The 12324-nt window shown below is 41.8% G+C and overlaps 1 protein-coding gene across 3 annotated transcripts; it reads right to left on the bottom strand.

Moving 5' to 3' along the window:
• Window positions 1-10410: 10410 nt before the first annotated feature.
• On the bottom strand, window positions 10411-12025 carry LOC120038274 (RING finger protein 224-like). Of its 3 annotated transcripts, none has more exons than XM_038984099.1 (3): window positions 11977-12025; window positions 11191-11743; window positions 10411-10736 (listed from the first exon to the last, which is right to left on the bottom strand). In XM_038984099.1, exons 2-3 carry the CDS (start codon window positions 11526-11528, stop codon window positions 10661-10663), a joined length of 414 nt encoding a protein of 137 aa, XP_038840027.1. In that variant the 5' UTR covers window positions 11529-11743; window positions 11977-12025; the 3' UTR covers window positions 10411-10660. The 3 variants fall into 3 exon arrangements, with proteins under 3 accessions (XP_038840027.1, XP_038840030.1, XP_038840029.1); XM_038984102.1 differs by having other exon boundaries at window positions 11191-11716; window positions 11977-12015; XM_038984101.1 differs by having other exon boundaries at window positions 11191-11721; window positions 11977-11986.
• Between the last annotated feature and the right edge of the window lie 299 nt (window positions 12026-12324).

Genomic DNA, 12324 nt, shown 5'->3' on the forward strand with positions numbered 1-12324 from the left:
TAATGAGGAGACAACAGTCTATATAGACCCTAATGAGGAGACAACAGTCTATATAGACCCTAATGAGGAGACAATAGTCTATATAGACCTTAATGAGGAGACAACAGTCTATATAGACCCTAATGAGGAGACAACAGTCTATATAGACCCTAGTGAGGAGACAACAGTCTGTATAGACCATAATGAGGAGACAACAGTCTATATAGACCATAATGAGGAGACAACAGTCTATATAGACCCTAATGAGGAGACAACAGTCTATATAGACCTTAATGAGGAGACAACAGTCTATATAGACCATAATGAGGAGACAACAGTTTATATAGACCCTAATGAGGAGACAACAGTCTATATAGACCCTAGTGAGGAGACAACAGTCTATATAGACCATAATGAGGAGACAACAGTCTATATAGACCCTAATGTGGAGACAACAGTCTATATAGACCATAATGAGGAGACAACAGTCTATATAGACCTTAATGAGGAGACAACAGTCTATATAGACCATAATGAGGAGACAACAGTCTATATAGACCCTAGTGAGGAGACAACAGTCTATATAGACCCTAATGAGGAGACAACAGACTATATAGACCCTAATGAGGAGACAACAGTCTATATAGACCATAATGAGGAGACAACAGTCTATATAGACCCTAATGAGGAGACTACAGTCTATATAGACCATAATGAGGAGACAACAGTCTATATAGACCCTAATGAGGAGACAACAGTCTATATAGACCATAATAAGGAGACAACAGTCTATATAGACCCTAATGAGGAGACTACAGTCTATATAGACCATAATGAGGAGACAACAGTCTATATAGACCCTAGTGAGGAGACAGTCTATAGAGTGCGTTCAGAAAGAATTCAGACCACTTGACTTTTTCCACATTTTGTTACGTTACAGCCTTATTCTAAAATGGATTAAATATAGTATGCTCACCCATGTACACACAATACCCCATAATAACAAAGCAAAAACATGATTTTCGAAATTTTAGTAAATTTATTAAAAATAAAAACCGGAAATATCACATTTACATAAGTATTCAGAGCCTTTGATCACTACTTTGTTGTAGTTCCTTTGGCTGCAATTACAGCCTTGAGTGTTCTTGGCTAGGACTCTACAAACTTGGCACACCTGTATTTGGGGAGTTTCTCCATTCTTCTCTGCAGATCCTCTTCAGCTCTGTCAGGTTGGATAAGGAATGTTGCTGCACAGCTGTTTTCAGGTTTCTCCAGAGATGTTCTATCGGGTTCAATCCAGGCTCTGGTTTGGGCCACTCAAGGACATTCAGAGACTTGTCCCAAAGCCAAACCTGTGTTGTCTTGACTGTGTGCTTATGGTCCGTGTCCTGTTAGAAGGTGAACCTTCACCCCAGTCTGAGGTCCTGATCGCTCTGGACCAGGTTTTCATCAAAGATCTCTCTGTACTTTTCTCCGTTCATGTTTCCCTCGATCCTGACTACTCTCCCACTCCCTGCTGCTGAAAAACATCCCAACAGCATGATGCTGCCACCACCATACTTCACCGTAGGGCGTGATGCTTGGCATTCAGGCCAAAGAGTTCAATCTTGATTTTACCAGACCAGAGAATCTTGTTTCTCATGGTCTGAGAGTCCTTTAGGTGCCTTTTGGCAAACTCCAAGAGGGCTGTTATGTGCCTTTTTACTGAGGAGGGGCTTCTGTCTTTCCGTTCTACCATAAAGGCCTGATTTGGTGGAGTGCTGCAGAGATGGTTGTCATTCTGGAAGGTTCTCCCATATCCACAGAGGAACTCTAGAGCTCTGTCTGTGACCATTGGGTTCTTGGTCACCTCCCTGACCAAGGTCCTTCCCCACCCCGATTGCTCAGTTTGGCCTGGTGGCCAGCTCTAGGAAGAGTCTTGGTGGTTCCAAACTTCTTCCATTTAAGAATGATGGAGGCCACTGTGTTCTTGGGGACCTTCAATGCTACAGAGATGTTTTGGTACCCTTCCCCAGATCTGTGCCTCGACACGATCCTGTCTCGGAGATCTACGGACAATTCCTTCGACTTCATGACTTGGTTTTTGCTCTGACATGGCCTTTCAACTGTGGGACATTTATATTGATATCCAAGATGGCAGTCAGACGTCTTTGTCCTTCGTCTTGTCGTGTCCCATGTATATGTATTTTTATATATTTTTCTTCACATATCTTTTTTATATTTTTTTCTAAACATAAACTTCAAAATACTCTCCTGCAACCCGCCTCACCTAATGTGGTGTGGATCTGTTTTTCTAAGGTATTTTAATTTATCTCGTAACCAGAATGCCCCAACAGACGCTAGCCAGCTCACTAGCTATTAGCTAACCTTTAGCTCGAAAAGCTCTCGCCAGTTTGTACAACGCGACTCAAACCGGAGCATACGGGACCTATTTTCTCTCCATAAACCCGGATTCCTACCGCAAGCTCTGGACCATCGCAGATAGCTAGCTGCCATCCGAGTGACTACTCATGGCTAACGTCTGTCCCGAAGCAAGGGCAGGGCAGGGTAGCCTAGCCTAGTGGTTAGAGTGTTGGGCTAGTAACCGAAAGGTTGCAAGTTCGAATTCCCGAGCTGACAAGGTACAAATCTGTCGTTCTGCTCTTGAACAAGGCAGTTAACCCACTGTTCCTAGGCCATCATTGAAAATAAGAATTTGTTCTTAACTGACTTGCCTAGTTAAATAAAGGTAAAATACAACAATGTGCCTGGAGCTAGCCCATGCTAGGCCCTTTCTCCCGGCTAGCTAAACAGGCCCATCAGCCACTACTGGGCTACAATACCCAGACCCCTTCTACTGCAGGTATGTGGCACGGAACCCCGCCGACCCTTCACGACTGGACTACGACGTAATCTGCTCGAGGGGGTACTCAACTGGCCTCTACATCGCGACGTCCCCTGAATGCCCATCTGCGGCCCGCTAGCTGCTAGCCGCGGCCCGCTAGCTGTCTAGAGCATATTGGACTGTTAGCTGTATAGATCCATCGGACAATTTCTTGGGCCATTATACCTATTTTGACAATTGGACTTGGAACCCTCTGCTACTCGGAACCCTACTAATCCATCACGACTGGTCAATCGACGTCACCGCACGCGGAGGCCAAAACAGACTTTCCTCCGTCGAGACGTCCCTCTAAGGCCCTTCTGCTAGCTTGCTATCCCCGGCCTGCTAGCTGTCTGAATCGCCTCTCACTGGACCCTTATTGATCACCCGGCTACGCATGCCTCTCCCTAATATCAATATGCCTTGTCCATTACTGTCCTGGTTAGTGATTACTGTCTAATTTCACTGTAGAGCTTCTAGCCCTGCTCAATATGCCTTAACCAACCATTTAGTTCCACCTCCCACATATGCGGTGACATCACCTGGTTTAAACGTCTCTAGAGACAATATCTCTCCTCATCATTACTCAATGCCTTGGTTTACCTCCAATATACTCACATCCTACCATACCTCTGTCTGTACATTATGCCTTGAATCTATTCTATCGCGCCCAGAAACCGGCTCCTTTTACTCTCTGTTCCGAACGCACTAGACGACCAGTTCTTATAGCCTTTAGCCGTACCCTTATCCTACTCCTTCTCAGTTCCTCTGGTGATGTAGAGGTTAAGCTGGCTTAGGAAGACCACCAAAACCCCTGAAATTTCCATCCCTAACTATATCATTTTCCGACAAGATAGATCTGCCAAAGGGGGCGGTGTTGCAATCTATTGCAGAGATAGCCTGCAGAGTTCTGTCTTACTATCCAGGTCTGTACCCAAACAATTCAAACAATTCAAACAAAAATCCACCTTTCCAGAAACAAGTCACTCACTGTTGCCGCTTGCTATAGACCACCCTCTGCCCCCAGCTGTGCCCTGGACACCATATGTGAACTGATTGCCCCACATCTATCTTCAGAGCTCGTGCTGCTAGGTGACCTAAACTGTGTCATGCTTAACACCCCGGCCATCCTACAATCGAAGCTTAATGCCCTCAATCTCACACAAAGGATCAATGAACCCACTAGGTACAACCCCAAATCCGTAAACACGGGCTCCCTCATAGATATCATCCTAACCAACTTGCCCTCCAAATACATCTCTGCTGTTTTCAACCAAGATCTCAGCAATCACTGCCTCATTGCCTGCATCCGTAATGGGTCTGCGGTCAAACGACCACCCCTCATCACTGTCCAATGCTCCCTAAAACACTTCAGCGAGCAGGTCTTTCTAATCGACCTGGCCCGGGTATCCTGGAAGATTATTGACCTCATCCCGTCAGTAGAGGATGCCTGGTTATTCTTTAAAAGTGCCTACCTCACCATCTTAAATAAGCATGCCCCTTTCAAAAAAAATTGAACCAGGAACAGATATAGCCCTTGGTTCACTCCAGACCTGACTGCCCTTGACCAGCACAAAAACATCCTGTGGCGTTCTGCATTAGCATCGAATAGCCCCCGTGATATGCTACTTTTCAGGGAAGTCAGGAACAAATATACACAGGCAGTTAGGAAAGCTAAGGCTAGCTAAGGCTAGCTCAAAGCAGAAATTTGCATCCTGTAGCTCTAACTCCAAAAAGTTCTGGGACACTGTAAAGTCCATGGAGAATAAGAGCACCTCCTCCCAGCTGTCCACTGCACTGAGGCTAGCTTCATCGGGATAGGGGGCAGCATTTCGACTTTGAACAAATTGCGTGCCCAAACGAAATTTCCTCCTACTCTGTCCCAGAAGGTAATACATGCATATTATTATTACTATTGTATCGAAAACACTCTGAAGTTTCTAAAACTGTTTGAATTATTTCTGTAAGTATAACAGAACTGATTTGGCAGACAAAAACCTGAGAAGAAGTCAAAACAGGAAATGAGAACTCGATTTTCAAAACAGTGTCAAATGAGACCCATTGTAGATATGGCTGAACAAACACTGCCTAGGGCTTCCACTAGATGTCGCCGTCTTTAGATTTTAGTCTTATTATTCTACTATAAAGGAGGGGCTCATGGGAGCTGTTCTAGTGAGTGGTCGTCAGAATTCTCAGTCAGGATTTGCGCGCGAGCGAGAGAGAGAGCTCTGGTTCCAATGCTCTTTCTTCAGACAATGAAATTCTCCGGTTGGATCCTTATTGATGATTAATGTAAAACACATACTAAATATGAATCGCAAACATTATTTGACTTGTTTCTACGACCTGTAACGGAACTTTTTTGAGTTTTTGTCTGGAGGTTTGCTCGTGCGTCATGAAAATGGATTCCTGGGATGAACATGCTAACAACAAGTGGCTAAATGATGGGCTTTATGGAACTTTTCAGTCATTTATTGTCGTTCTGGGAATCCTGGAAGTGCCATCTGATGAAGTTATTAGAAGGTAAGTGCATATTTATAGTGTTTTTGTAGCTTTTGTTGACGCCAAAATGGTGACTATTTCTTTGGCTGGTTGGGGCTCTGGGCGCCGTTCTCAGATTAATCTTTTTCTGTAAAGTTTATTTTGAAATCTGACACAGCGGTTGCATAGAGGATAAGTTTATCTTTAATTATGTGAATAACACTTGCATCTTTTATCAATGTTTATTATGAGTATTTCTGCAAAATCACCAGATGTTTTGGAATCAAAACATTACTGCACATAACGCGCCAATGTAAACGGAGATTTTTAAATATATATATATATGCACATTATCGAACAAAACATAAATGTATTGTGTAACATGATGTTATATGTCTCATCTAATGAAGATTTTCCAAGGTTAGTGAATAATTCTATCTCTATTTGTGGGTTTTGTATAAGCTACCTGTGCTGTGAAAGAAATGTCTGTGCTTTTTTGGATTTGGTGGTGAGCTAATATAAATATACGTGGTGTTTTCGCTGTAAAACATTTAAAAAATCGGACATGTTGGCTGGATTCACAAGATGTTTATCTTTTATTTGCTGTATTGGACTTGTTAATGTGTGAAAGTTAAATCGCGCGCTGCCTTTTCAGTGGAATAGCGGAACCCCAGTCCTAGACAGGCTAGGAAACAATGTCACCACCAATAAATCCAATATAACTGAGAATTTCAATAAGCATTTTATAGAACAGTCTATACAACAGTCTATATAGACCCTAGTGAGGAGACAACAGTCTATATAGACCCTAATGAGGAGACAACAGACTATATAGACCCTAATGAGGAGACAACAGTCTATATAGACCATAATGAGGAGACAACAGTCTATATAGACCCTAATGAGAAGACAACAGTCTATATAGACCCTAATGAGGAGACAATAGTCTATATAGACCCTAATGAGGAGACAACAGTCTATATAGACCCTAATGAGAAGACAACAGTCTATATAGACCCTAATGAGGAGACAATAGTCTATATAGACCCTAATGAGGAGACAATAGTCTATATAGACCCTAATGAGGAGACAACAGTCTATATAGACCCTAATGAGGAGACAATAGTCTATATAGACCATAAGGAGAAAAATATAATATGTAAATTTTATGGCTCCTTTTTGGTTTATTTTCTTGAAACCTTTCTTGATAATTGTAGCCTTGAGGTGTCTATCAGAGAAGTAGGCAGCTCTATTGTTCCTGGGTGTGTCCCAATTGCTACCCTATTCCATATGTAGTGCACTCCTTTTGACCAGAGCCTTTGCCTTTAAAGTAGTGCACTATGTAGGGAATATGGTTCCATTTGGGACAAAGTCCCTGTGTTAACAAACAGGGCTGACGGTAGAGCTGGTTACCGTCCCTGGCTAGCAGAATTACTCATCATTTACTGTCATTTAGCTCACGTTGTTTTAGTGTGCAGCTTACTCATTACTTCAGGAAGCAGAAAAATAACAATTAGAAACTATCAGAAGATTTTGACAAAGCTCTTTCAGTCTCTTGTTCTGGCCCTTTAATGATAGGAATTCATTTGGGAGATACACCCACATTTCCTGCTTAATTATGTGACGTGAAATTGTATGTTTTGTTCATGTAATGAGTTTGTTTGTGTATGTTGTGCGTGGCTCTTAGCTGACATTGTGAATAGACAGGCGTGAATCACCTGGAATTTCCAGTTGAACAAATAGTATTTGTCACATACACATTGTTAGCAGATGTTAATGCGAGTGTAGTGAAATGCTTGTGCCTCTAGTTCCGACAGTGCAGTAATAACCAACAAGTAATCTAACAATTCCACAACTACTACCTTATACACACAAATCTAAGTAAAGGCACTGAATAAGAATATGTACATATAAATATTTGGATGAGCAATGACCGAGCGGCATAGAAAATATGCAATAGATGGTATAAAATACAGTATATACATATGGGATGAGTAATGCAAGATATGTAAACATCATTATTAAAATGGCATTAGTAAAGTGACTAGTGATCTATTTATTAAAGTGACCAATGATTTCAAGTCAGTATGTTGGCAGCAGCCTCTCTGTGTTAGTGATGGCTGTTTAACAGTCTGATGGCCTTGAGATAGAAGCTGTTTTTCAGTCTCTCGGCCCCAGCTTTGATGAACCTGTACTGACCTCGCCTTCTGTATGGCAGCGGGGTGAACAGGCAGTGGCTCGGGTGGTTGTTGTCCTTGATGATCTTTTTGGTCTTCCTGTGACATCGGGTTCTATAGGTGTCCTGGATGGCAGGTAGTTTGCCCCCGGTGATGCGTTGTGCAGACATATACTGTACTAGCTGGTACCTGGTCAAAAGTAGTATACTACATACTGTACTAGCCGGTACCTGGTCAAAAGTAGTATACTATATACTGTACTAGCCGGTACCAGGTCAAAAGTAGTATACTATATACTGCACTAGCCGGTACCTGGTCAAAAGTACTATACTATATACTGCACTATCCGGACCCTACTCAAAAGTAGTATACTATATACTGCACTAGCCGGGCCCTGGTCAAAAGTACTATACTATATACTGTACTAGCCGGGCCCTGGTCAAAAGTACTATACTATATACTGTACTAGCCGGGCCCTGGTCAAAAGTAGTATACTATATACTGACTATCCAGGCCCTGGTCAAATGTAGAATACTATATACTGTACTAGCAGGGCCCTGGTCGAAGTACAGTATATAGTATACTACTATCTGGGCCCTGGTCAAAAGTAGTATACTATATACTGTACTAGCAGGGCCCTGGTCAAAAGTAGTATACTATATACTGCACTAGCCAGGACCTGGACGAAGTAGTATACTATATACTGTACTATCTGGGCCCTGGTCAAAAGTGCTATACTATATACTGTACTAGATGGGCCCTGGTCAAAAGTAGTATACTATATACTGTACTAGCCCGGCCTAGGTCAATAGTAGTATACTATAGGATGTACTAGCCGGTCCCTGGTCATTAGTAATATACTATATACTGTACTAGCCGGTCCCTGGTCATTTGTAGTATATATACTGTACTATCCGGGTCCCTGGTCATTAGTAGTATACTATATACTGTACTAGCCGGTCCCTGGTCATTAGTAGTATACTATATACTGTACTAGCCCGGCCTAGGTCAATAGTAGTATACTATAGGATGTACTAGCCGGTCCCTGGTCATTAGTAATATACTATATACTGTACTAGCCGGTCCCTGGTCATTTGTAGTATATATACTGTACTATCCGGGTCCCTGGTCATTAGTAGTATACTATATACTGTACTAGCCGGTCCCTGGTCATTAGTAGTATACTATATACTGTACTAGCCGGTCCCCGGTCATTAGTAGTATACTATATACTGTACTAGATGGGTCCTGGTCATTAGTAGTATACTATATACTGTACTAGACGGGTCCTGGTCATTAGTAGTATACTATATACTGCACTGGCCGGTCCCTGGTCATTAGTAGTATACTATATAAGGAATAGGTGCCATTTCAGACACAACCTGTCTGTCTCTTTGAAGAGCTTTTTCATGGTTTCAAGACAGCCTAGTGACCAATGCAATAACTCACAGCATGTAATGAAACGTACACAAACAAAACAGACATGAGTTCCACCAATCACAGAAGGACTTCCTAAAAACACACCACTTCGATACAGCTACGACCAGAAGTGACTTTTGTAGCTGGTTAGGAGAGCATTCTCGCTTTTAGCCTTTTCCTAACCTTAACCTCATTCTCCTAACCAGCAACGTTAATTCTCCTAACCTGCTGTGTAAATTCTCCTAACCTGCGATGAAAAAGTAAATTCCGGTTATTGATCGAACTGATGTGTTTTTAGGGAATCTCATATGCTAGAATGCGTACAGGGTTCTCTGAAACATGATGACGACAGAGAGGGATTTCAGTCATGTACTGCACACACCACAACCAAGGACAGTGGAATGTTTTGTGTTTGTTTTGTGTTGTAGGAAATAGTAGTGTAGAATGTGTAGTGTATTAACACCCACAACTCTATTTGGGGGCCATAAATAGTTGGATATCGGACAGTTACTTTCCTAATGTAATGATAATAATAAGCAATTTCACAACTCTAAGACAGGGTTATTTTAAAGTGGATGTATTTATTTACCAATAAATATAATTCCAGTATAAAAAACATGCTCTTCAAACAGAACAGATAAATAAAACATGTCAAATGAGGATAAACAAATCCCACTTCCCTTATATGGGGGATTGGAAATGATGCAGACAATTACATTGATAAAAACAACACTCTGCAATATGAAACTGTTCTAAATGATGTAATAATAAATACTCTGTCTGTCTATCTTTCTATCTATCTATCTATCTATCTATCTATCTATCTATCTATCTATCTATCTATCTATCTATCTATCTATCTATCTATCTATCTATCTATATCTGTCTCTTCATAACTTCCTGTATATTTCTTTCATCCTCAATCCATTTAAAATCTTATTTTTTATTCCCTCCCCATATCCATCCTTTATTATTAATATTATCATTTAACCCTTATTTTACCAGGTAAGTTGACTGGGAACATTACAATTTTTTTTATTTATTTCACCTTTATTTAACCAGGTAGGCAAGTTGAGAACAAGTTCCCATCTACAATTGCGACCTGGCCAAGACAAAGCAAAGCAGTTCGACACATACAACAACACAGAGTTACACATGGAGTAAAACAAACATACAGTCAATAAAACAGTAGAAAAATAAGTCTATATACAATGTGAGCAAATGAGGTGAGATAAGGTAGGTAAAGGCAAAAAAAAGGCCATGGTGGCGAAGTAAATACAATATAGCAAGTAAACCACTGGAATGGTAGATTTGCAGTGGAAGAATGTGCAAAGTAGGAATATAAATAATGGGGAGCAAAATAAATAAATAAATAAATACAGTAGGGAAAGAGGTAGTTGTTTGGGCTAAATTATAGATGGGCTATGTACAGGTGCAGTAATATGTGAGCTGCTCTGACAGCTGGTGCTTCAAGCTAGTGAGGGAGATAAGTGTTTCCAGTTTCAGAGATTTTTGTAGTTCGTTCCAGTCATTGGCAGCAGAGAACTGGAAGGAGAGGCGACCTATACATACCCAAAGTCAATCAAACCCAGAGAATATGAATAATTGGTTCAATCTTGCCTCATTAGGGAAAATCCCGGTCAGTCCTGTTTTGTGAATTATCTTCATTACTCAATGAGTATCTCCTACTCTGAAATGGTCAAATCCAGTCTTCTTTTTCTCTGCTCTTCTTCTTCTCGGTTTACAGTACATTGTGCTTCATCCCCCTCAGGAAATTCTTTAGTTTGAGCCTCAGGTCACAATGCCTTGATGGAGACCTGGAGGACAGGAGAGTAGGGGGAAATAAACAGAGAAGAGAGAGAGAGAGAGAGAGAGAGTTACAATTTAGTAATTGAACAGACTTCTGAACCTAAAAAGGAAGCTGTACTAGCTGCATAATACGATCATAATACGATCAACGTAAGGAAACTGTCACCTAAAGTAATACCATCACAGTTCAACAATACAACTGATGAAGAGAGAAATCAAGACCAAAGGATATAGTGATACAGAAAGGTAGAGAGCAAAGAGAGAGAGAAAAAGAGAGATACGAGAGAGAGCAGAGAGAGAGATACGAGAGGGAGAAACAGAGAGAGAGAGAGAGGGAGAAACAGAGAGAGAGAGAGCAAAAGAGACCGAACAAAATGAGAGAGAGGGCAGAGAGCAGAGGAAGGTTTCTCCAGGTTTCTAAATCCGTCTATCAATTCATTCACCTTTGCCTGGGGTACTCACCATGTGTACTGTGGAGTGGTCTGTTTCTGTCTGTTAGCTTCCTTCCACTCTCCTTCCTCTACCTCCTCCTCCTCTTCCTGTTGTGTGTCTAGTATCTGGTCCCAGATCTCAGTGTTAACCCACAGCGAACCCGACAGGGTGAGGCTGGGCACGGTGCAGGTGATCCAACGGCACAGGGGGCAGCATACTGTCGGTAGGCCGCTCTGGAGCCTGGACATCGCCTGCAAGCACAGCCCACAGAATGTGTGCTTACAGTGGAGCATCCGAGGGATCTTCTCCCTACGAGAGTAGGGCTGGAGGCAGACGCAGCACTCCATGTCCTCGCTCATCAGACCCATGGCTGGATGGCTGGGGTGTGGATGGATGGATGGATGGATATACGGCTGGAGCACAGAGGAACTCTGGACAGAGAGTCAGTGTCTAGGCAGGAAGACGTGGGGTTTAAACGCTGGTCTGAGGTCAGTGTTCCCCTTGTGAATTCTAAACGTCCTGGTTTGGATTTGATGAGGATGAGCTGATCCTAGATCTGTGCTTAGGAGCGTAGGTCAGGAAGCTGCAAAAGACATTAAGATGTTCAATTAAATTAGATTACTTCATCACTGGCACTATGTAAACATATCTAATGTAATAACATATCTTAAATCAACAGGCTGTCAGGTTTTTCTGAAGACATGAAGAACAAAAATATCTTGAAAAATATCACACATTTATAACATCCATAGTTATCAGATATAGACAAACCTTTTCACTTTTATCATTATCAATGAGAGGCAATATTTTACTTACAGGTTCTGGAATATTTTCAGCACAGCGACCAACTATCCGACGATTAAACTTTGTGTGTGAGAGAGAAGAGTGTGTGTGCTCTTATTTTAAGCTTTGGGGGAGGAGACTAAATGGTGTTATTTTCCCAGAAAGGGCGGTCTCTCACCTCCTCTACTCTCAGGTGAGGCAGGAAAGTACCATGGAACGAGTTAAACACTTCAAGGTCACTTCTATAGCATAGTAGGTCCCTTCAGGAGAATTACCAGGGCCGTGTATTGACATTTACAGGGCAGGTGTTCATGTCTAAAAGGGTACGCACACTGAGTGTACAAAACATTAAGAACAGCTGCTCTTTCTTTTTACAAAAGG

The sequence above is a fragment of the Salvelinus namaycush genome, unplaced genomic scaffold (assembly GCF_016432855.1).
Source record: "Salvelinus namaycush isolate Seneca unplaced genomic scaffold, SaNama_1.0 Scaffold212, whole genome shotgun sequence".
Lineage (NCBI taxonomy): Eukaryota > Metazoa > Chordata > Actinopteri > Salmoniformes > Salmonidae > Salvelinus > Salvelinus namaycush.